The sequence below is a fragment of the Gopherus evgoodei genome, chromosome 1 (assembly GCF_007399415.2).
Source record: "Gopherus evgoodei ecotype Sinaloan lineage chromosome 1, rGopEvg1_v1.p, whole genome shotgun sequence".
Classification (NCBI taxonomy): domain Eukaryota; kingdom Metazoa; phylum Chordata; order Testudines; family Testudinidae; genus Gopherus; species Gopherus evgoodei.
This window is the reverse complement of record NC_044322.1, coordinates 226297538-226323403: the sequence shown is the minus strand read 5'-3', so window position 1 is coordinate 226323403 and position 25866 is coordinate 226297538. Positions and strand designations below refer to the sequence as shown.

Here is a 25866-nt window from a genome sequence, read left to right as displayed (position 1 = left end):
TGTGGGGGATGCCAGTAAAGGCAGACATGCTCACATTCATTAAGCCACTGTATTACACTTATCCAAAACCTGTATCAGTAACATGCCTGGTTCTGGCTTGCCTCTTAATTGGTCTCCCTGAAAAGGCCTCTTTTAAACCCAATTTTGACCCTCCCACACTTCTTTTTGTAATTCTGGTTGCTTAAAAAAAAAAATGTATTGAATCTGAGCTGCTGCATTATTCTGGGCCATCTCAAGATCTCATTCAGACCATCCTACATTGCAGAACAGATGGGCTTGCACAGATCTCACTCCTTCAGTTGGTGGGAAGCTCCCTCCATTCTCCTTACCGTACATCTTGCCTTCGTCCGACAGGATGATCTTCCGCCGTCCGCATGGTGGGTAGATCGCTAACGCTTCCTGGAAGCTCTGCTCAATGTCCGGACTCCACACGCCCTCGGCATCATTGTCGATGGGCTTGTCCAAGGCCTCGCTGCCCCCCGAGTCGTTGCTCCCCTCAGGGGAGGTGGGAGAACTCCACTCGTTGGAGGTAATGGTGCCAGCTAGAAACTCCAAGGCGCCACTTGGAGAAGCAGCCACAGAACCTTCAATGACAAACACATTGTCTCAGTTACTGATGCCTCCCATCATGAAGACGAAGGGAAAGTAAAAACCAGTTCAGGCTGATCCCATTCTGGGTCCTTGGCTGAGTGCAGGCCCCTGACTTTCACAAGATCAGTTTGTCAAGACCATTTACAGTTAATGCGATAAACTATGCAGAACCACACAAGAGATTTCCTCAGTCTTAGCAGTCGCTATTCTATCACACAATCTTATTACTACTGGAAGGGAGAGCCTTCTCTGTAGGTACTTCTATCTGGGACAGCCTCCCTGTATCTCTTTCGTTCATTAACTCTCCATCTATTTTCAATTCTCATCTGAAAACACATCTTCTCTCCTTTGCCTCTTAATTTCTCTCTCCCTTGGCAGTCATTATCTCTGTAACTGTATTATTTAACTCTCCAAAGCATGCAGAGATTCAGTCTGTGTGAAAGACACGACACAAAAAAAAGCTGTGATGAATTATGCAGTCATCACTCTGGCCTAAGGAATTGTCTTAGATACAGTTTCAAGGGCCTGCAGTTGGCGATCGGTGTCATTTTTAATACTGACATTTCTGCTTCCCTGGGATCAGCTGCAATTTTTTAAAAGCAATGACTCAAAGCCAGGCAGTCTAATAGAACAGCCCCAGCCTGAGAGGCAGCGAGGCAGCATGGGCTCATAGATAAAGTCACTGGACTGCGAGTCACAAGACTGAGTTTCTGTTCTTGGCTCTGCCACTGATCTGCTGGGTGACCTTAGGCAAGTCACTTCACCTCTCTGTGCTTCAGTTTCCTGTCTGTCTTGTCTATTTAGATTGTAAAGTGCTTTGGGGCAGGGACTTGTCTCTCACTGTGTGTTTGTGCAGCTCGGGGCATGACAAATAATAATAATAGATACTTCATAAATCCCAGTGACAGAGAAGACAGATTGCTAGCTAGATCTTATGGTTTTATGATTGTTAGCTAGATGGAGCCCTGCTGGCCGGTCCACAGAATGAATCTCTCCTATAGATAGACCCATGTCCCCTTGTATTACCTTGATCCCCTGCTGCTTAGTTCTCCAAATGTTTCACTCTATGAGCCACCAGGCGGATTGGTGGTTCTCAAGCCATAGTTTGGGAAACTTTAGCTAGCTAGTCTGTCCTGTGAAACACAAAAGAGCTAAAAAAATCCCACTTTACCATTCCCCTGAGCCAAGCAGTGGGGAAAATCACATCAAGCCTCAGCTCACATAGGCAGGGAAGAGGAGAAGGCTCAGACAAGGAGAGGAGAGGGATGGCCCACAGCAAAGAGACAGAGTGGCAATGAATAGGGAGTAAACACAGAAAAAGGAGACTATAGCTGGAAGCAGAGCGGGAGGAGGGGAACATGATAGAGGGAAAAACCAGAAAAAGCAGGCTAGAGACACGAAGATTGAGCTGAGGAAGCAAGGAGAGAGAAAGATAACCAGAAGTAAGGAGGAAGGAAAGGCGAAAGAACAAGAAGAGAGACTAACACAGACAAGAACTATAAAGAGACATGTAAGCTGTGTCTTGTCTGACACTGGCTGCAAACATTCTGGGGCAGAGGCTGTCTGTGACTTGTCTATAGAGGGGCCTAGCACAATGGGGCCCTTGTCACAGTTGGGGCAAGTAGATGCCACCAGAATACAAAAATTAATCAGTAATGGAGGGAGAAAGAGAGAAAGGAAGAAATACAGACTGAATGAGAAGAACTTGATCCCCAAGGAAAAGGAGATTGGGAAGAAGCAGAGTAAAAAGGAAGGATAAAAATGTGAGGCACAGAGAGGGAAGATATGAAGAGGAAAAGCAGTTCTGACGGGGCTAACAGGGCAAGAGAAATGAAACAGAAAGTGCAGACTGCTCTCCTTCCGTTCCCAGAGTAGGTGTGGGCTCCTAACGAGCAATCACCACATTCCAACAGACTTGGAGATGCTGTTCTGTTTGTGAGGCCTGTGCTGGGAAGAAGGAGGTTTCCCAGTTTTGCCAACCCAAAGTCATGGGATTGGCTTAAAAAAAATCACGAGATTGGCTTAAAAGTAATAAATGTTAGGGTCTTTTTATTTGCTTTTTGATTTCAGAGTCTTTTGGATTCACATTTTCAAGCTCTTCACCACCATGAGAGCTAGAATCTTACTTAAAAAAAGAAAAGAAAAGAAACCTGAGATTCTCATGAATTCACATGATGATTCCAGGAACTGGAGCTTTAAGAAAAAACACCAAATACTGCAGGATTCATGATAAAATCATGAGAGTTCACAACTCTGGTTTCCACAAGATTTTGCGACATCCACATCCATTTTACATCTTAAATATTCACCAAAACCCACACAAAAGCTTTTGGGGAAAAAAGTATTGTTATAATAAACAAATAATAAAAAATAATATACACAGTGACTAATCAAGCTGGTTGCCTGGAGACTGTAAGATACCATGCTGCAGAGTGGAAGACACAGATTCGATCTAAATTAGAACTCTATTCAGGGGGTGTCATAAACAGATAACTAAGGGTTAATGTCTCTTTCACCTATAAAGGGTTAACAAACAGTGACCTGCAAACACCTGACCAGAGGACCAATCAGGAGACAAGATACTTTCAAATCTCGTGGAGGGAAGCCTTTGTTTGTGAGTTTTGGGTTTGGATTTGTTCTCTCTGGGTCCTGGATGGGGCTAGAGGTGCAACCAGGTTTCTGCCAATCTCCCTGCTACAGTCTCTTATCTATTCAGAATTGTAAGTAAGAAAAGGTGGTCATAGTCTTTTAATTTGTTTTTTTCCATTTGCATATGTGTACTTGCTGGAAGTAGCTTAAATTGTGTTTCTGCTGGAGAAAGTTTCTTTCTGTTGTTTATAAGTTGAAAGACCCTGTAACTGTTTACCATCTAAAGTGCAGAGATAAATCTTTTACTTTTTTTCTTTCTTTTTTATTAAAAATTTTGCTTGTAAGACCTGTTGATTTTTCTCTCCTAATTCAGGCTCAAAAAAATTGAGTCTGTATATACCAGGGAATTGGTGGGAAGCAAGGAGGGAAAGGTAAATTTCCTCTTTGTGTTAGATTCAAGCAGCTTGAATTTGTATTGCCTCTGGGTGAGGGGGAGAGAGAAGCTTGATCTCTCTGTGTTGTGTTTCAAGGAATTGATTCACGGTATCTCCTAGTGTACCCAGGCAGGAAAGATCTGGGAGGAGGTAAAGAGGTGGGAGGGAATGGTTTATTTCCCTTTGTTGTGAGACTCAAGGAATCTGGGTCTTAGGGTCCCCTGGGAAGGTTTTGGGGGGACCAGAGGGTATCAGGCCCTAAAAATTCCTGATTGGTGGCAGCGCTACAGAATCTAAGCTGGTAATTAAGCTTAGAGGACATATGCTAGTACACATATCCTGGACGCTAAGGTCCAGATTTGGGAATTATACTATGACAGGGGGATTGCATTGTTTCCCACTGAACTCCAAGGAACTGGATGCTAGGTCCCATCGCCGTGTCTCCCATCCCCGCAGAAAACATGGGAAAGGAAGATAAAGGCATCGGGGTGATTGAAACTCAGTCCTTAACAACATGACACCCAAGCTGTAGTGAGAACTGAACCAAGCAGGCACTGTTACTGTGCCTTTAAGAGAGCATACAATGAGTGAATAATACAGTAGTTGCCCCAGCGCCAGATGTCAATCACCAACAGCCTACTCCACTGGCAGGTGCTCTGCAGAAGGTTATTCAAACATCCAAAAGATTCTGCTACTGGTGAATGAGAGACAGACCTTTGAGTCAGGTCTCCTCAGTGGAGACTCAAGAAGAGAAAAAAGGAAAAAGCCACAAGTTTAAGCATGAGAAAAGAGGTGCTAAAAAACACTCTTGCTCCCTGGGGCCCTGAGTATGACCCTGTCTATGCTATGATAAAAGGCGAGTTTTTATGTTAAAATCCAAGAAGGCACAAAGTAAACTGTAGTTTTAACACACGTTCAGCCCTAAAGATTGACCCTGACCGATTACCACCTTAAAACTACAACTTGCCTCATGCTCATTGGATTACAACACGCGTTAGCGAACGCGTAAAGACACATCTTGTACCCTAATGTAGCCCTGGCTATAGCCTAGTGAAAGTAGGGCCCGTTAGGAACCAAAATGTGTGTTTTTCATGGGTGTGAACTCACCTACAGCCACCCCTTAAGGCCATGTATGCAGCTTAACACCTTTTAGACTGTTTGAGCTGGCCATGCTGTAGCAAGGAAATGGAGCGAATTCAACTGAAATGCACACATTTTGCTGTGTAGAGAAGTCCCACGAGTCACAGGCAGGAGCAGAGGAAGCACTCTGAAAGTGGGGGGGGGGGGCCACAGGCGCCTGCTCCTGTGCCGCCCCTTCCCCCGAGGCCCCCCTGCTCGTTCCTCTCTGCCCCCCTCCACCGTCATTTGCCCTTAAAGCTGGTAAAAAGTAGGAGAGGCCATGGCCTCCTGATCCCCCTGTTCCAGCACTTATGGTCACGAGCAGATCACTTAACTGAACTCTGGGGAAAATCTGTGCCAACAACCCTCAGGGTGATGGGAAGTGGAGCCCATGAACTCTGGCTCAACAGGGCGAGGCCAGGAGGAAAAGACCATGGAGAAAACATGCAGGCTGGTGCCAGAGAGTCAGTCAGTTCCTGGGATTCATGTAAGTGCTACTGACTTCGAATGACACTCTTAAGTCTCTAACAAATAGTTAGAGTTTGTCTACACTGGCACTTTAGAGTGCTGCAACTTTCTCACTCAGGGGTGTGAAAGAACATAGTGCTGATAGCTAGTCCTCTCGTAGAGGTGGGTTTTTTAAGAGCTCTCTCAGCGCTATGCCACGACTACACAAGCAGCAGCATTTTAACACTGCCAGCGAAGACATGCCCTATGTGTGTGGCAAGCTGGGGTATTAATCTGTCTCCCATGCAGCATTTCTCAAATGCAGCCACCAGGGGCTTTTCTTGAAGCCACAGCTCCTGGGTTGTGATGGGGGCAGGGAGGCAAAGTTTCTCCTGGATGCACTGCCTTGGTGTTTGGTTGCTGGGGCCACTAGCAGGGGTTGGGCCCTGCCCCCATCTGGAGTCAGCTGGGGCACAATGCTGTAGGAGCTGGCGAGTTCCCTGCCTTCCCAGGCATGATGGGGCAGCAGGCTCTGACAGCGCACGGGGCTCTGGGCTCCAGCTCCAGGCTCTGCCTGTGCAGTGGTAGGCCCTGACCTCCAGCCAAACAGATTTGGGCTCTGTCACTGGGCCCTATCCTCTGGCACGGGGCTTCAAGCTCCGGCCTCCTGCTGCCGCCCCCAGCCTCCCACCCTCATCTCCCCTGGCCCCCACTGCCTCCCCTGATTCTCCAGCCAGGGCTTAATTTGCCCCCAGATTTGCCAGGGCTGAGTAAGTCTGCTGGGAAAAGTGATACTTGGTTGTTTATGTCATTTTTCCCAACAGACTCACTAGCTAGCAATAAATAAATTAAATTGATTTAGACGGGTATCTGTGTGTATTTATTTGGTTTTCCTAAAGCTAATTAAGTATTTTAGGAAAAAGTGTGAGAGCGGCAACCAAAATTTTTTTCCCCGAGAATCCCAGCCTGTCAAGCACCAGCTGTCCATGTGGATGCTGCTACCGCACAAGAAAAGTTCCTAGTGCACTGTGATTTGCCCCTCTTTGATGTGGAAGTAGCTCAAAGTTCACTAGGGAACTTTTAGTGTGTGGCTGCAGGGGCCACACAGACAGTGGGCAGCACCCTAGTGCGAGGTAGATTTACACTCTTGCTTGCTGACCACTGACTGTTTGCTTTGGCAAGCCCTTACAGACCCTGGAGGTGTGTGGGGAGCACGAAGGGGCCTTTGGGAGCAAAGAGGCAGCAGTCCCATCTCTCTCAGGCTGGCACAAATCGGTGGAGATACACTGGTGTATGTACACTGGTGTATGTACGAAGAGAGAAGACTCATGTTCAGACACTGGCAATCTTGAAGCTCCCCAATATTTTTTTACATGCTTCTCATCTTGCACCTCTAGGTCACTGTTCATTCTAACCCATCTGAGGCCAGTACTCACTGCAGGGCTGGGTCTACACTACGGGCACTATACTTGCATAGCCACAGCGCTGTGCTGGGGGGGACACATCTGCATTAGGATCAAGCAACGTCTGCAGAGTCCAAGTGCTGTGAAGCCTACTCATTATTTCTTGGTTTTGCAGGTTTGTTAGCAAACTGTCATTTGAACCCCTTGGCCCATCCCCAAGTCATACTCAATCTTCGTTTTTAAATGTTTGTCCAGTCAAACACAGCTGCTGGACCTAGGGGTGCTGCTGCAGCCCCTAGCTTGAAGTGGATTCTATCATATACAGAGTTTATAGTTTGGTTTTCTGCACCCTCACGATACAAACTGTTCCAGCACCCCTGCAGCTAAAGGGGAACCTCTGGTTTATCACAGGGATAGATGATCTCTCCAAACTAGACAGACGTGCCATATACAGACACCACATTTATTTCTTTCTCATGAGAAGTTCTCTCACTTTAATTCTTCCTCCTGATTTTTTCCATCTCTCTGCCAACTTTTTCACACTCTAAGCAGATCAGAAGCCCAAGAGCATTTGACTCCAGCTTTCCCACCCATTGGGCCTGATTCTCCCTTGACTGATGCACTCACTAAAACTACTCCTGACGCATACTAGCATGAAAGGAGAACTCAGTCAAATGGGTCTGAGTTTGGCCAGAACTTTTGACCATCTCTCAATAGGGATCAGGGCTGAGCCATAGTGACATGGAAGCTGGAACTGCTGCTACCTGCACTGTACCTGCTCTCTTTTGCCTGAGACTTCAATTTACAGGACTGTCCATCTGGCCCTTTACACTTGGCCAAAATAACCCAGAGGAGAAAGCTGGATTGGGGGCTGAGGGAAGGGGAGGCTTCTCTGCAATAGCCCAGCCTACCTCTAGAGCTGGCCAAAAAAAATTCAACAGAACAAGAAAATGCAGTTTTGTTGCAATCAAAACATTTTTCAGGAATGTGTTGATGTAACTGCAAGTTTTGACAGGAAAAAGTGTAAATGATTTGTTTTGACTTTCTTGTTTCCTTTGGATTGTGTCAAAATGTTTCATTTAGATAAGGTAAAAATGTCCCATTTCAATGTCATCATTTCAATACATGTTGATTTTCATATTAACAGTATTGTTTTATTTATGTATTATATTAGAAATGTTACATATATTTAACATATAGTATATTTCATATGAAACGTAATAGTATAAAATATTTTGTATATATCATGCTTTGACATTAACCAAAATGAAACAATTCAGGTAACATCTAAATATGATCTTTAGCTGTTATCTAAAACAAAATTTTTCAATGTTTCTAAATCAAATATTTTTTAGGCTTCCCATTTTGCAGAAAAATTTTGAAACATGGACTTGCAGATTTGGAACAAAACCAAATTTTGAAATGTCGGAATTTCCCACACAATGTAAATTCTGTTTTCTACCCACCTCTACCTATTTCCTTTCACTCTGAACTCACAGATCCAGGCAGGTTCCTTTGGGCACTGTCCACTGATTTAGAGCAGTGGGTGTTGTCAGGAATTCTCTTCTCCATGTCCCTTTTGGGCGCCCTCATTTTGAGCTAGTGACTGTTACTCCTTTTCCCTGTTTCTCATTCTCTCTTCCCCCATCACAAGTTGATGCTTATTTCTGAAGCCCTTCTCCTCTTCATTTTTTGTAGAGAGGTGGCTACTTGTGTTCTGGGGGGGCCACACCCACATTCGCAGAGGTCAAACAGGCTGGCCCCTCACACCACCACTACTACACTTCCTTCTGCTTAGTTCCTATTTTTTCCCTTGGTTTCTCTTTGCCGTGGCCTGTCCCTACTGCTTTGTTTTAATGTACTACCTCTGTGGGCAGTGGAAAACGAACACAAAACCAACAGGGCATAACCCTTACAGCTCCAACAGCTTCAGTTCAATTGTTCTCCCCAGCACTGGTAATTTCAGTGCTTGCTCTCTTCCCTCTCACACATAGCATCTCATTGAGATTCAGAGTTCCTGCAGGGACAGACAGCTGCCAAGGGCCCTTCAGCAGAGGCCTCATTGATAGGGAGGGCATCCTTAACACAGACTCCATAATCTGACACATCTGCTTCCTAATATCTATCCTCTAAGTTATTACTGTTGGTAGCAGCTTCCTCTGCAGTGTTTGTGACAGCTGCTCCACTCAACACAAAATCATACTTTCCTGGGGTTGTGAAGTATTGCAGCCAGCTGTCTACAGTTGTTCAGCTTTCTTAGAGCTGCTTTGCGTAAGTGTTCTCCCTGCTAGTGAGTCAGTATCAGGCACAATATGTTAGGCACAGATCCCCTGCTACATGCCTCCTGGACACCAGCGTGGGAAGGAAAGGCAGTGTGCTCTAGTGGATAGGGCACTGGGCTGGAAGTCAGGTGACAAAGATTCTAGTCGTGGTTCTGCCCCAATATACTGTATTCCGTCAGCAAGTCTCTGTGCCTCTGTTTCCCATCTCACTCTTAGTCTGTCTTATGTATTTGGACTGTAAACAGGGCAGGAACTATCACTTGCTATGTGTCTGTACAGTGCCCAATGGTACCCTAATCTTGGTAGGGACCCTTGGGCATCCCTGTAATACAAATAATGAAAAATCCTTGGGCTAAACTCAGGGTGTGCTGAGTCATGAAACACTGTTCTTGTAGAGGATTTTAACTATTATATTAGATGTCTGTTGAGTCACAAATACCATCCAAACAGACACCTGCAGAAACCTTCCTAAGATAGCATAGATGCCAACTAACAACTCAGAGTGAAGATTCCAGCCAGAGAAGAAGGCACTCTACAGCTGCTTCTTACTCAGAGGGAGGCACTGACTGAGAACGATAGGAAACCTGAAACCAGTAACCATCAATTACTTGAATTCAGCACGACAAGGGATGTGTTCACACAATGCAGCAGTACAAAAGCTTTTGATGCGAGGAAGGCATATGTTGGGGAATTAAGAAATCTAGCTGGTAAGGTGCAATGGGAAATAGCACTGAAACTCACCAGAGTGGAAGGAGGCCCAGAAATCCCAAGGGACACTAATTATGGCTCACTTCCCCTGAAAAAGAAGAATGCATGCAATAAATAAATGTGTCTTCAGGAAGGGAAACGACTGGAAATGGAGAAGGAGGCAGGTATACAAGAATACATGAGGTTAGCTAAAGTTTGCAGGGGAAAAGAGAAGGGCAGCAAACATTAATATGAGTCAATAAGCATTTTGGGGCAGGGACTGTCTGAAATCAATGGGGATGTTGCCATCGACTTCAATTTCGCCCTGGGAGTTTTTTTATTAACTTTAGTGGGAGCTGGAGCAAAACCCAAGTTTATAGACTTCTCCTCATTTCCAAGTCCTTTCAGGAATTTGCCCTGGCCTTCACCTCTAATCTAGTCTCTTCCCTGACCATTCTGCTCCCCCAGTGACACCAGGCCCCATTAATCCATTTCTCTCACATCCGGCCTTTCTTCCATGCAACTCCCTCCATTCTAATCCACGCAGCCTCCATCGTCTCCTCATTCAAATTCCTCCTGAAGACTCCATTCTTCCCTGATGTACAATTCATCAGGAATTCTGCAGAATGTACTTTTACATCCTAGTCATTCCCAGTGCATCCTATTTACTCTTTGTCTGGCTTCTTTGGATTATAAACTCTTTGAAGCAGGGGCAGTCTTAATAGCTATCTGTGCCTTGTACAGCATTGTACTGCGCTAAGCAGCACTCAATAGGTGCAGTTGCAGAGAGAGTTCTTGATCCCTGTATTCTTGATGGGAAGGAAATTAGCACAAATCTTGACCCAAGATAGGCTTCATCATAAGGAAGGGTAATTACGCTGCTGCTGAAATTTGAGGGAGATTCAGAAGCCTAGTCATTTGAATGATATTCGGGAATATTTGGATTTGCAAAAAGCTTCAAATGCAAGTAACCGGTGAAGTATGAACTTTGCTGGTAGTGGGATAAGGTGAGCAGCAGCACAAGGATAGGCAGGGAGTAAAGGAGAACTGAGATTTCTGTTATGTATGTCAGACAAACTGACAGAGTCACTGCTTCTCCAGACCGCATAGCGCGACTGCTGTGTCTGTCTCACTACCGGACAAGTCTGTTTTGTAAAGGAAAGGTCTTTTGTAGCACTGCTACTCTGAGATCGTATCACACGCAAGCCTGGGTTCTCACTGAGTGCTTAATACAAGCCCAAGCACGCGCTCAGTTTGCTTGGTACACTGAATCTCCCTGCAGCAGCTGCTGCGCACATGACACCTGACTTCCTGAGTAAAGCAAAACAAGAGTCTTAAATGAGTGCAGCAGCTCAGCCTGGTCTGAACCAGAGAGAGGATGCAGTGTCCAGCACAGTGATACAAATCAAAACAAGGAGGGATGAGAATTTCCATCAGTGCAGCCCCTGATTACGTAGTCAAACAGGATGCAATGAGATAAGACTGCGTGTGTGGCCTTTGGCAAGATCCAGTAAGTGCCATTTGTGATGATGAGAGAACAGAACACAGAACTCAAAAGAGCACGCATGGACTCAGGGCTTGATTCTGCTTTCATTCATGACAGAGGAAATTGGGATTGGTGATATTGAAGTGGAAGGATCTATACCGATATAAAACAAGTGAGAGAACGAACCAGAGTCAACTAAAATAATTGTGTCCTCGTCCACACTGGAATTATCAACCGTGTTAGTTTACGTGTGTTTGTTAAAACACAATGGTTCATTCAAGCTTAGACAAGCTTGTAGAGTCACTATTTAAAATGCTTAGGTCTCTCTAGAGAGAAACTACTATAATAAAACACTAAGTCATTTGTAGTGCTTTGCCAATGATTATTCCTCATGCGATCACTGACGGCTGGGAATAACAAAGAAGGCTACAGGAGTTTGACACCCAAATCCACTGAAAGTCAAAACTCTTGAAGATCCCAGCCCAAGTTAACACAGGAGGTGAAAATATCACTATTCCCATTTTACATATGGAGAGACTGAGGCACAAAAGAGCAAAGTGGCTCACCTACTCACAATTGGTGGCAGAGCCCAGATAAGAACGAAGGACTAACTTTTCAAAAATAACAACTGATTTTGGACACCCAACCTGAGACATCTGAAAGGGGCCTAATTTTCACAGGACAGGTGCTCAGCACTTTCTGAACACCAGGCCCCTGCAAAGTGTCTCATTGGATATCCAAAAACTGAGGAGCCCAAAATCTCTGTCACTTTTGAAAATTGGGATCAAGATCTCCTAATTCCCCAATCCTGGGTTGTTGAGAACGCCCAGTCTAGTGGCTACCTTTTTCTTTCTGAGCACCCCCTGCCCCCGCCACTATTGAAACTCCACGCCAACACCTGTTTTTCTGAATACAAAAGTCAGGGCCAGGTTCCGGGATAGCCAGCAGGCCAACTGCCCAGGGCCCCACACCACAAGTAGTACTTATGAAGCTAAGTTGCTCAGGCTTCAGCCCCGGGTGGTGGGGCTCGGGCTGCAGTCCTGCACAGTGGGGCTTCGGCTTTCTGTCCCACGCCCTAGTGAGTCTAACACCAGTCATGCTTGGCGGACCCCCTGAAACCTGCTCATGGCCCTCCAAAGGCTCCTGGCCCACTGGTTGAGAACCACTGCCCTACACCCTTGCTGCCTCTCAGCCTCTTCGCTAGCCTTCAAGGCTGGAGTTTTCAGAAGCACTCAACATTGGTCTAACTCAGCTCGCATTCAGCCAATGGTAAAACTTCAGGAGAGCTCCGATGGGAACAGAGTTAGTCCAAATATTTATTGCTTTTGAAAATCCTGCCCCGAGTGCCTAAAATATTCAACTTCAGGACAAAGCCAGCACCCAGCAACTGCAGCACTTGAACGTGGGTTGAGTATCACAAGAGACTCAACTGAGCAGCTGTAAGCACTGATTGCAGTTCTGAATATACAGACTCCAGGTATGTCTACACTGGAATAAAAGACTCGTGGCACAGCCCAGCTCAGATAACTCAGGCTAAAAATTGCTGTGTAAACATATGAGCTCGGGCTGGAGCCAGGGCTCGGGCTGGAGCCAAGACTCTGGGACCCTTCCTCTTCACAGGGTCCCAAAGCCCGAGCCCAAAACATCTACATATCAATTTTACAGCCCCATAGCCTGAGCCACATGAGCCCAAGTTAGCTGATCTAGACCAGCTTCAGGTGTTTAATTACTGTGTAGCCATACCATCAGAGCCCTAGATCTGTAGTGCTCTCTTTATCTAGGTTTCTGTATTTGGCCATCATCATGGTATCTGACTGCCTGCTCTGGATAACAATCTGCATGCCCTCCTGCCTAACATTAGCAAGGCAGTTAGTACCCACACACCGAGTCACTGCCTTCAGTGGCCTCGAGAAACAAATTTGTACTTAATGCCACTCCAATCACCTAAAATAAGGCCTTGATTCAGTAAAGCATTTAGACATGTGCTTGAGTCCCACTGACTGCAGTTGGAATTAAGCACACACTTAAAGAAAGATGTTAAGTACTTTGCTGAACTGAGGTCTAAGGAATGCCTGGGAAACAGATGAGCCACATAACAGAGTCTATCTCCAGCACCGGGGGTTGGCAGGAATGTTTGCATGAGCCCAGGAGATGTCCCAATACCCCTTTTTTGGGGTATGCACTTTGAAACCACTGAAAGTTTACAGCTTGTTACTCAGAAGCAGTTGGATTGTACTACAGAGCCAGTATTCATGAAAGATTATCAGATTAATCCATTTGTAACAGGGCACGTACAAGCAGATACAGAACACTCTGGCCCCAATTCTGGGCTCACCTCAGTCTGATACAAGTGTCACTCCACTACTCCCGATTTACACTAGTGTAACTGAGATCAGAATTGGGCCCACTGGCCTGTGTTAACAAAGTCTCCCCATTTTCTAGGGTGCTGAATTATTAGGCTTTTCACAGAAAGAAAAAAAGAAAACATCACAAGACACAAGGACCTCGCTATCTATAATCCCAAACCAGGTGCCTCTTTCATAGAGGTCAAACTGTAGCACCAATTGAAAGTGAAAGAAAAAGGCCACACACAGGTTAAATTTCCCTCACCTATTATGAGAAAGTATCTCCTGCAGGCCCTATCGTTTGTCTCTCTGATCTCCCAGCCCCCTTTCCCAGGGAAGGTCAGCAGGTTATAGACCTTCAGTGGGTTAATTTGCAGGGCAAGAGGGGCCCCCTGCCAAGCAAAACTAGGTTCTTAAAGGGACACTGTCAAGTTTACATTTTTGTCTGAATTTCTTTTAGCTATGGCTACATGTAACATCTATGACTGAGAGATATTAGAGACATACTATTATTTGTCTTTGTTTTTCCAATTAGCTTACTTGATTGATGTGATCTGGCCATTTTCATTGTTTCCTCTGTATAGTCAGTTCCCCCTGTTTGTGTGGGTCCTTCACACAGCAACAGGGGGGGAAAGCTTTTTTTTAAAATTAGGAAAATGATATTGTAAATGTACAAACATTGGCAGAGGGATTCAGAGGCAGGCATGGAACCTCAAACCACTTTAACTCTGTTTTTTAAACAGACTAGATTTAAGTTGAGGGTGTCCCTTTAAATCACACCGGTCCCAGGTACATTCCCTGCACTGGGTACACTATTCGTGGTTTTTTATCCAGAGGCTAACTCAGGCAGGATATTTTCAGCCCGGATGGGCTGACACAAATCATCACATCAACCCTATTTCTGCATCATTCCATAGCTGTGCTGTCTCACACACTCACTTCTCACCTTACAGGTGCTCAGTGCCCTCTTGACCTTTCCTCCCTTCCTTATTGCCCTGCAGCCATTGGTTAGTGGGGATTAGACTTTGACTGGACAACTCTCATTAATGGTTGCCATACTGTTTGAAGGGAAACAGTGTGAGAACTATGCTAATTTATTTTTCTCTATGACAACAGCACAGGAGAAGCTCCAAAGACACATACCCAGCTCCAAATGACCATGTCCTACCCCGTGCACTGAAGCCCAGCAGCTGGAATACACCACCAAGCTAGTGGCATTGGTATAAAAAAAATGAGATATGAACAGGGGAACTAAAAGCTTACAAAACAGCCCAAGACTGGGGCCCATGCTAAAAACCTGCCCTTCCCTGGCAGGAAAACACCTACTTTGTCTGATATACAAAACAATTGGGAGTGATTGAATACTCTCCAGAAAGAGGAGACTACAAGGGGTGGAGTAACTACTTATCTTTTGCAAGATCCTGCAAGTAGCTCCATGCAGGCAGAATCCTGGGCTTTTGTAATGCTCTTTGCTGGATCAGGGCTCTAAGGGGTAACATACTAGGTGCTGATTTACCATGGTGATAAGCACAACATAGATGCCTAGACAGAGAGATGCCTAGATGGATGGCAGTGAATCATGAACAAAGCAATATGAGTTTATAAAGTCCACTGTAAATCTTGACAAACTCGATTGCTTTTCGAGTGGGGACAATTGCAAAGTTAGCAAATGAAAGGAAGGTTGTAGATAATGTAATAAGTTTAGATTTAGGAAAGCATTTGTTTCTCTTCCAGGAAATTGTAACTGAAAAAGTAACTCAGATTGGCTCCAATGGATGGAAAATTGACATAGAGGTTGCAAAGCAAAGGAGAATGATAAATAACAGTATATCAAGGAGGGAGCAGCGCTTGATGAGGAGTTGCAGGGATTGATGTTAGTGCAGTTTTATTTAACATCTTAATTAATGATTTGGGAGACTGAATAAATGTCACATTAATGAAATTTGCAGATGATGCCGAATCAGAGTTACAAACACCAATGAAGAGAGATGATTTAAAGGGGCCAAGGAAGCTTAGAAACAAACAAGGGCAGAAAAAAGCAAAACAAGATTTTATGTGGAAAAATTGAAGCCAGTACAATTAGGGGGAAATGGTATGATATACAATGTGAGGGGAAAACCTTGGAAGCAGCACTGTTTAAAGACACCCTAGAATGGGCATACAGAACAAATCAGATATGAGTTTACAAGGCAATATGGCTGCATAAATGATCAATATCATTTTGTCAGACATCACTTCACTGAAAGAGACACTAGTCCTCTCTTTAGCCCTGGCATGACCATGTCTGAAACAGTGCATTTCATCCTGGAACCCATGTCACCATCAGGATGATGACAAATTGGAGAGAGTTCAGAGAAGAGTAGCACAAACAATTAGAAGCCTAGAAGAAATCATAGAGTTGGAAGGGACCTCAGGAAGTCATCTAGTCCAACCCCCTGCTCAAAGCAGGACCAATCCCCAGATTTTTACCCCAGTTTCCCAAATAGCCCCTTGAGGATTGAACTCACAACCCTGGGTTTAGCAGGCCAATGCTCAAACCACTGAGCTATCCCTTCCCCCCAAAAAATGGTGGAGATGCTGGGGATAAATGATTTATGAGGAGAGATTAAAAGTATAGGTTGATGACAAAAGGGCTAAGAGGGACATGATAACAGTTCACAAGTACTTAAAGGGTGTAAACGCCATGGAGAGAAAAGGATGAATTACCTAGTGTGGTACACTGAGGCATAAACAGAAGTAATGGAATGTTAAGAAAAGGAAAATTAGACTGAATATCAGGAAAACGTTCCTGCCAGTGACACAAATTAGGGTGTGGAAACGCCTCTCATGGGAAGTGGTGGAAGTTTGATCACTTGGCATTTTAAAAACCAGATTGAACAAAACAATATCAAATGGGTTTTAGGGAACAATTCTGCATTGCATCCCACTGCCCAAGAGAGGGATGATGAGTTGGAGGAAGTAACTGGTCTTTCATTTCTATGAACAGATAAGGCTGAATTGCTGCTTCCCTCTGAAATATCCTAATGGACTGGTCAGAGAGAGTTAACTTTCTGAACTCCCCCAGGGCTGACTGAGCTCATTTGCTACAGAACCAAAAATTCTGAGACCCAGCTTTAGCAATGGCATACCTGAATTTTAGATGTAAAAACTTACACAAAACTGGGGACAAAAAGCTGTGAAGACCACTGTAACCATCACGCATAACAGTGTGTATTGCGCAGAAGTTACTGTGAACACTTTACTGTTCAACAGCCATCCCAGTCCTCTGTATAGCGTTCTCCATGCTGAAGTCAAGTGACTTAGAGAGAAAATCCCAGAGCGTATTCTTACAATTCTTTATTCTAAATTTGCTGTCTCCGATTGTCTTCTCCATAGTATGACTCACAAGAACAGTCACTGGCTGATGGAAACCCCCCAGAAACTGTCAGTGCTGTTGTGATATTGATTTCCATTGAAGTGCTAAACTAGTTGTTTTTACTGTATTTTCATATATTAATTTTTTTTAAAAGAAAGACTTCAAAATATAAAATACAAAAGCACATGCAAGAAAGTGAGAAGAGGTGGAAGAGACTCCTATCACCTAATATCAACATGAAATCTCACATTTTCTAATTCATTGTATTCTGGTTGAAATCTTAATTTCTCTAGAAACAAACAACCAAACAAATATATTTGATATGATCAGCTGGCAATTTCCACTGAAAGTCTCTTTTTGTCCCATGGTCTTAGACAAGTATATACACTGTAGTTCAGTGAGTGACTGCAAAGTCCAGGCCAGGATTTAGGGAAACTCTGTAAGGTGATATGCAGCAACAGGCTGACTTTAGTACCTCTAAGGGCTAGAGAGCCAGTGAGAGCCACAAAGTTTGTCTGTGAACAAATAAACAATCCCCTTACAGCGGAGACCGGTCTCTTCTGTACCGTGAGAAAAACACAGAACGCTTACACGCAGCAGCAGCCTTTCTAATCAGGTCCCAGTCCTTACTGTTCAGCCTCTCTATCCCTTCTGCGCTGCTCACTCCTCCCCATTACCCAACGCCCTAGGAGCAGAGACAATAAACCCTCTGACATCTACACCGACAGATGGACAGACAGGTGGACACATGGTTCCTGCAATGTTGCAGACAGACAGCAAAATCAAGTCTGGTGGCAGCCGATCTTTTCCAAGCGGCAGGAAACAGGAACAAAACCAGTCTCCTTCCACCCTGTGTTTAAAAAGTATTTAATGTGGTTTATTTGCGGCGGAGTCACACTGATTTCAGCTTTTAAAGATTAACAATCACTCGAGGCCAAGTTTCCGTAAAAAAAAAAGCAATCCCACCTTATATTTATATAACTCCTTTCACCCCCAAAGAACCCACAGGACTTCACCACTTTAAATATAGACAGGGACGCCTTCGCTCCAGGCTGCAATGGACTTAGCTCCTGTGTTTCACCCCGGAGGTTGTTTTTAAGTAGAACCTTCCACACATGGGAAAAGATCAGTAAATCCCCCAACTCCGCTCATCCTGCTCCAGTTTTGAATAACTGATGCCCAAAAGAACATTCTCTCGCCCTTATGGCAAAGTCCTACAGGAACTCATAACTTTCCTGTAGGTTTGTGGCCCATCCTACAGAATTTAAATGTAACTAGAGAATTCCATTCCTGGTGTAGTAAAACAATGAAAATCACTCACTAAAAGGTGCTCACTCTGTTGAATAATAAGGGACTTTTCCATAAGCGCTGCTATTTTCTTCCAAAGCAGCAAGTTCCTCCAGTTTGGGAGGTGCACGGGGGGAGCCAGCCAGCAGCCTCCATCAGTTTCCCGATCTCTTTCTTTGTACATTTGTGCCTTTCTCCTTCCGCCCCCACCCCCCTTCCTCAAGGCCCCTTCAGTTCCCTCCTCTCCCCCACGCCCCCCATCCCCCACCCTCTTGGCCGCTGCGAAAGCGGGCGGTGCAATCGCATTTCCTGACCTGGAGAGTCGAGGCTGGTGCTTGTTCCCTACATGCAGAGGAACCGGCTTCAAATCCGCCTCCCTTTTTCCGCCTTCAGCTCCGGGACTTGCTGCCAAAAGGACCAGGGGCGGGTTACTCCCGCGGCGTGGCTCAGGCTCGCTCTTTCCTGCTCCCCACCCCCTCTTCTGGGCGCTGGGAGTCGGGGCTGGGGGAGGCTCAGCCTCTAGCCTAGCGCCGCAGGACCGGGCTGGAGGGACCTGGCGAGCGCACTGAGTGCAGCCCCCGCCGCGTCCGGCACAAAGTTATGGGCAGCCGCGCTCCGTGGAGCGGCTCCGCCCTGCGCTTGGTGGGCTCCTTTCCCAGGTCCCCGAGCACCAGCAGGAAGTTGGGAGCCGCGGCTGGCCGGGAGGGAGGGAAGCGGCCGGGGCCGGAGGGCAGAGCAGGGCCGGGCCGGGGGGGCTGGACGCGCCCCCGAGGGAAGCACCCACCTGGCGAGCGGAGCGGAGGGGAGGGGGCCGGGCCGCTCCCACCCCCCCGGGCGGGCGGCGTGTGGCAGGAGCGAGGCCGGAATGCGCGGAATGAGGCTGGTATGAAATGCACGCAGCCGAGGGAGGGGGCCCGGCGGGGGGGTGGAGTTGGGAACGAAGCTGACCAGGACTCGCCTCCGGCCGGGGCAGCGGGGGAGGAGACTTGGGGCGGGGGGAGAAACGGGCCCAGCCCAGGCAGGGGCGAGAGGAAACTCCGGCAGCCGCAGAGGAAGGAGTGAGCTCCCGCCGCCGGACCTCGGCCAGGAGCCGCAGGGGCAAAGCGGAGGAGGCGTGAAATCACTGCAGCGAGGGGGTGGCCAACCCTCCAGGATTGTCCTGGAGTCTCCAGGCAGCAAAGACGAATCTGTAATTAAAGAGGCCGTCATGGGCTGAAACCTCCAGGAATAGTCCAACCACAACTGGGACCCTTTGGGGGCGATTGGGGGCGATTGTGCTGGTGGGCTGCAGGCGAGCAGCTCCCGCTGGGCAGGGCAGGGCTGGCAGAGCCAGCCACACGCGGGGCTGGCCTGGTTCCCCACTCACACTGGTGGGGTGCGGTGGCCTCCCCTCGGGAAGGACTTTGGAAGGGGGGTTGTTCCGTGGGACAGTCACCACTGCTAGCAAAGGCCAGGGAGTTAACACTGAAAACTATTGCCTCGGGGAGTTCTGGGGTGGCACTCCCTGCTCACTGAACAACACGGACAGACAAGAGATTTAAATAATTTCATGAGCTAAAAACTGGCTGTGATTATTTTGTAATAAATATTAACACAAATTGCAAATAGTGTCAAGTGGGTGAGAACTAGGTTGATGAATTCCCTCCCCCCCCCTCCAGACTATTTTAAGCACCACCTCCAGTGCAGGAAGGAACAGCTCCCAGGTCCCTCTGAGAGGCAGATTGGCATTAACCTGCTGAGGACTCCTTTTTCGTAGGCCTCATTCCCATGAGGGACTGGAGACAGAAAGGCCATTAAAACATTCCCTTTCCACGAGCATTTGATTTTTCTGATGCTTTCTAAACTCTTTGTCCCTGGGGTGCATAAGTAGTGGCCCAATCTCCTGCAACAGGGGACAGAGGCTAAAAAAACTTTACTGACCGCAAAGCTGGCACTTCCAAGCAACACAACATCCACTACTCCAGTGGTTTTCATACTTTTTTTTTCTGGTGACCCAGTTGAAGAAAATTGTTGATGCCTGTCACCCAGTGAGAGGTTTGGGATGTGGGAGGGGGCTCAGGGCTGGGGCAGAGGGTTAGGGTGTGGAGTGGGGCTAGGAATGAGGGATTCAGGATCTGGGAGGGGGCTCTGGGATGAGACGGGTTTGGGGTGAGGCTGGGGATGAGGGGGTTGGGGTGCAGGAAGGGGCTCTGGATTTGTGGGGGGCTCAGCACTGGGGCAGGGAATTGGGGTGCAGGCTTATCTCCGGTGGCTCCCAGTCAGTAGCGCAGCTGGGGTGCAGAGGCAGGCTTCATGCCATCCTGGCACCACAGACCACACTGTGTCCCAGAAGCAGCCAGCAGGTCCAGCTCTTAGGCAGAGGTACACAAGCGGCTCCACGCGGCTCTTGCCTGCAGGCACTGCACCCGCCCCAGCTCCCATTGGCTGGTTCCTGGCCCGCGGGAGTGCAGAGCCAGTGCTTGGATTGGGGGCAGTGTGCAGAGCCTTGTGGCCTCCCTGCCTATGAACTGGACCTGCTGCTGGCCATTTTCAGGGTGCAGCATGATGTCAGAACAGTAGGGGCTACTTGTTTTTACTGTCTGGACGCCAGTGAGTGCTGAGCAAGGCGACCTAGTGCTTTGCATTCCGCAACCCAGTACTGAATCGCAACCCGAACTTCAAAAACTATTGCACTACCCCATACTGGGACACTGGGGTCAGCACTGAGTCAGAAGGAATAGAGCACCTCTTCTCAAGTTACCCACCCCACTCCCTGCAGCACAGCACCCTGTCCTGCCATGCACGGAGACATTAGGGTCAGTACTGACTGAAGAAGAAAGAGCCCCTCTCTAATGAGTCAGCCACACCACTCCCTGCAGCACCGCCAATTCTTTCAGTTTCATTTTCCATTATAAAAATACTTCACCCGTGTGCACATTTTCATATCCAAAGCACTTGACAAACATCTACCTAACCCTCTCAAAAAACCCTACAAAGTAGGTTAGTTTAACTAGGAAGGCAAATGCAGGGCAGAACAACTTACTGACCCTTTGAACTTAGGAACAGTGGGATATATTCTTATGTGCCAAGATGGCACTTTTCTCCATTTTACGACTGGGGAAATTGAAGCCTGGTCTACACTTAAAATTTTTACAAGCATTACTATGTCATTTAGGGGGTGAATATTTTTTATAAAAAAACCAAAAATATAGCTATGCCAGTAAAAGCCCTACTGCAGACCGTTATGCAGTGTAACCGTGCTTATACTGGTATTGCTTATGCTGGTTTCATAGAGTATAGATTTCATAGAGTTTAAGGCCAGAAGGGACCATTAGATCCTCTAGCCCGACCTCCTGCATAACACAGGCTGTACATTTAACCCAAATACCCCTACACTGAGCCTGATGATTTCAGTTAAACTAAGCATTTTAGTCCTCAGGTTCCCCAAACCAGCGTATTTTATGCCAGTATAACTACAGCCACACTAGAGGGGTTTGCCAGGATAGCTATACCAGAAAAACAATACCAAGTAGTGTAGCTAAGACCTGAGACAAAGAGTTAAAATTTCTCAGGAGCATTGCGGACTCCAGTGATTAAGTCCCACCTTGTGGGGGCACATAATTATGTGAGTATCTCAGCTTTCCTTCTGTCTTTCAAAGTAAGCTCCTAGCCCTCATGGTTGTGGAGAAGAGCTTGAAAATGTCCCTATGTGCAATATACATATACATTAATTTTCTTTGTAATTAGATACAATTAGAATTTTTATTTTTATTTTCTCTTCGAATGCAGAGAGGCCACATACATTTTCTAAGTCATACAATTTTAGGTAATATCCATGTACATAAAGATATGACTGGTTATTTAAAATAAGCCATGTATTCTGTGTGGTGTTATTCTACACAATAAACTCACGTGTGTGTTGCAGTTTTCCTTTAAACGTATACCTGTAATGAGCCCATTTAGCCACTGTGGGTCTCTGGTAAACCACGTGAAGATTAAAAGCTGATGTTTAAAGTGCAGTACTATTGTGAAAAATGATTTTGTAAAAATGGCATCTTATTACTCATATCTGCTTCCTATGTTTACTGAAGGTCAGATCTGCTGACTTTGTGGCTAATGTACATTTTTTCTCCTGTTCCCCCTGCAGAGTCAACACAGCTCAGAGAGCGAGCTGGATTTTATTCCTTCCTGTGAATCATCAGCAGAATTGTTCACCAAATTCTAGTCACTTACAGTTGCAGAAACGCACTGAAATGAATGGGCTTGCACCTGTGTGACTAAGGGTAGGATTTGGCCTGTAGAACCTTTAGTAGTGGAGATGATATGCAAGGAAAGAACTTGACACAGCACGCATATGGAGTTTGATTGGGGTGGTCAGAAGTAGTGGAATCTTTTTTCCTGTTAGCTGAACAGGTCTGATATACAGCTATTGACAGACGAATATGGAGCTCATTTTTAGGAATCACTTTTCAGAGTAAAACTACACTCTAAGGGTAGTTCTAGTTCTCTTTTGTAAATGGGGATCTCAATTCAAGTTAAGAAAATCATTCTTTGTTCACCTTTGTTTTGTTGTACCTTAGTTCGGCGGTTCTCTCTTTTTAAACCATCACTTTACTTTTGTCATAGCAAATGAGATCAGATCCCACCTTCAAATCTAGTGGAAACAACATTCATTCATATATATCAACTGCCAATTAAATGCTTTTTACCTTGACACGTTTTAGCAAAAAGGAGAGCTTCTTTCTGGCCACAGAGCTTATCTAGGTGTGGAAAGATTTACCCAAACTGAAACAGGAAAATGACTTCTGAGTCCCAGCAGGGGAACAAGAAATCCATGGAGAACAGGACAAGAGAACAGAATGGGAAGACAGGGACTGTACACTGAAAATGCTGGAAGACACTTTCAGTGTCCTGAGAAGCCTCTGACCTTTAGCCTGGTCTCACCTTTATGGTAAAGCTGACCTCTATTACTTGAGCTAAATAAGTAATTGATAGTAGTAGTAGGCTGTTATCCTCCATATACCTTAGCCACTAGAAAAGGATAGCTCAGTGGTTTGAGCATTTGCTTACTAAACCCAGAGTTGTGAGTTCAGCCCTTGAGGGGGCCACTTTGGGATCTGGGGCAAAATCAGTATTTGGTCCTGCTAGTGAAGGCAGGGGGCTGGATTCAATGACCCAAGGTCCCTTCCAGTTCTAAGAGATATTTAATAAATATTTCACCAGTAGCCCACACCTATGTCCAGTTCTATTTTTCAGCCTTGGCTACACTGGCGCTTTACAGCGCTGCAACTTTCTTGCTCAGGGGTGTGAAAAAAACACCCGAGTGCAGCAAGTTACAGCGCTGCACCAGTGTAAACAGTGCCCCAGCTCTGGGCGCGCGGCTCTCAGCACTGCAAGCTAATCCCCTCGGGGAGGTGGAGTACCTGCGCCGCGACCACACTCGCACTTCAAAGTGCTGCCGGGGGAGCACTCCCGCAGCAGCGCTTTGGAGTTTCGAGTGTAGCCAAGCACTTAGCTCTGGAAGGGAGTGGGATGTAGTGGTTACAGACAGCACTCAAGCCCATAGATTTGACACATTCCTTCAGAAAAGCAGTGTGGATGAGACTTAGGTATGCTGTTTTACACAGGGCTCTATCCCTAGCTCTGACTGCAGTGACCTTCTGCAAACTCCCAGCTCTCCATCTGTGAAAAGGGTGGGGTGGGGGAATAGTTGCTTGTCTTCTTTATTATTCTTTTCCATTAACAATAGCTGTGAAGTGCACAGAGCTATTAATACCAGTAAGTAGAAGAGCATGTTGGGTAGGGTGTGCTTTGTCAGTGTGTTATACTTTTAAATAACAGAGTCTGAGTCTGCTCCTATTGATATCAACATTTCAGTGCAAGCAGGATTGAGCCATAAAAGAGTAAGAAATGAATACTCCTGCCTTTGATGTGTATTAGCTGGAGACCTCACAGCACCTTGGAGCTGCTGCATTCTGAGTCCCGCTATGAGGATTCACACTGGACTGTAGCATTTGCTTCCTGCACCCAGCCTGTTCTTGGAGTTTTCTGGATGTTGTGTTTGGTGTGGGAGCGAGAGCATGATATTACAGCAGCCAACACAGTGCTGTAGAGATAGCAACTGTGCTGCAGATCTCTGAGACAGACACAGAGAGCAGAAAGTGCTTGCACCCTGTATCTGGCCAAGCTAGAGGGAAATGGACATGATTGTTCAACCAGCATTCAGAACAGGGGCCTCCCAATTAGATCTACCCTACCTTAAGCTTTAAGTCACTGGAACAAGGACATTTTCCCTCAGTGAGGCAGACACTTCTCTTCATATCACCCCAGTAAAAACACCCTCAACTTAGTACTGCCCCTCTTTACCTCACACTATTTCAATCCTGGTCCAGAATTGCACCATGGGACACCTGGACAACAGGAGGGGCTTAGAGCAAGTGACTAGGGTGATCAGTCAGCAAATGTGAAAAATCAGGACAGGGGATGTGGGGTAATAGGAGCCTGTATAAGAACAAGACCCAAAAATAGGGACAGTCCCTATAAAGTCGGGATATCTGGTCACCCTACAAGTGACCAGGGCTGGGTAAATATTTCCAATGCACCCTCCCCCCCCCCAGCAGCCCATAACACTTGAGAGAGAATGGGTGTGAGGAGCAGGAGAATCAAGGGGAGGGGAGTGAACAAATAGACAGCAAGCAGCTCCTAGTGGTGCAGAAAGGAAATTGGTAGTACTTGTGTTTCCAAGGCAATTCTCACACTTCTAAATATTTGTAAAACCAGCATTGAGGAGAAGCGAGGGAGACAAATGAGGAGAGAATGATACAGAAAGAAGAGAGATGGAGTGGAGGGAGACAGGGAGAAAGAGGGGTAGCCAAAGCAGGAGAGACAGAGATATCAGAGCCAACAGCAAACACCACATGCAGCAAAAATCCTACAGGACAAGATAAGAACAATTCAGAGTTTAGGGTTTTGTTGTTTGTTTTGTTTTTTATAAATTATTTTATTTTCATTAGAGTACAAAAGTTATAAATACAATTCATGTAGAACAATATTTGACCAAAAAGCACTGGAGGTTTCTGCAGAGCAAAAAAAGCTTGGAAGCAACAGGAAGCACACAAAGCCAGCCTCTTAGTCATCTAGGTGGACCTTTGGCACACAGAGCAGCAACAGAGTGGGTGAAGAACACAAAAAGAACAGAGAGTACGGCAGAGTACTGAAGCCTCCAATATATAAAATATGTCTGAAAGCATCTGAGAAGAGGTAAATGCCCACCTCCTGCATTGCTATTGCCTGTTCAAACAGCAACACAAAACAGACCCATGCTTCTGTTCACCAAGATATCCAGAGTCACATTTCACTGTGACAGAACGTACCACTTCCCTGAGCAGTGTGCACTGGGATTTTTGTCTGAAAATCAGGCTTTTAGTTTGACCCCACAGACAGCTAATAGGACAGTTTCCTAGCACAACGGTATCACCCTTTTTAGAAAAATTCCCTGCTGGATGTTATCAGAGAAACCAAGCTAGGACTTGCTAGCAATAACCTGTGTTTTAATACAGTTGTGACTAACATACTTTAATGCTAGTGTGGACGAGGTCACTGTGTACAATCCCTTAAAAAAAACAACCTAAAAAACAGAGACAGAAGAGTTTCAATACTAGAAGGTAAGTGAAGGGTCACATGCTCACAGTATAGAAAGCACCTCAGAAGAGACAAGAAATTCGGCCATCTGTCTGTGCAACTTGATGAGGAAACCTAAAGAATCACAGGCACTGACTTACCCATGATCAATTAAGCTCACCCATGGGTTTACCACCTTGAATAGTTTGAGAGAGCCCTTGCTGACTGGCCCAGTTGGAGAG

The 25866-nt window shown here is 46.0% G+C and overlaps 1 protein-coding gene across 1 annotated transcript in view; it reads right to left on the bottom strand.

Annotated features, from left to right (window-relative positions):
• TEAD4 (TEA domain transcription factor 4) overlaps positions 1–25789 on the bottom strand; it is an 85752-nt gene extending 59963 nt beyond the window's left edge. Inside the window, exons 1-3 of the mRNA XM_030549054.1 lie at positions 25786–25789; positions 18810–19010; positions 330–584 (exon numbers count right to left, since the gene is read on the bottom strand). Of these exons, the coding sequence (XP_030404914.1) occupies positions 330–584; positions 18810–19010; positions 25786–25789 (460 nt within the window). The remainder of the gene's footprint in view (positions 1–329; positions 585–18809; positions 19011–25785) is intronic.
• Positions 25790–25866: the final 77 nt, after the last annotated feature.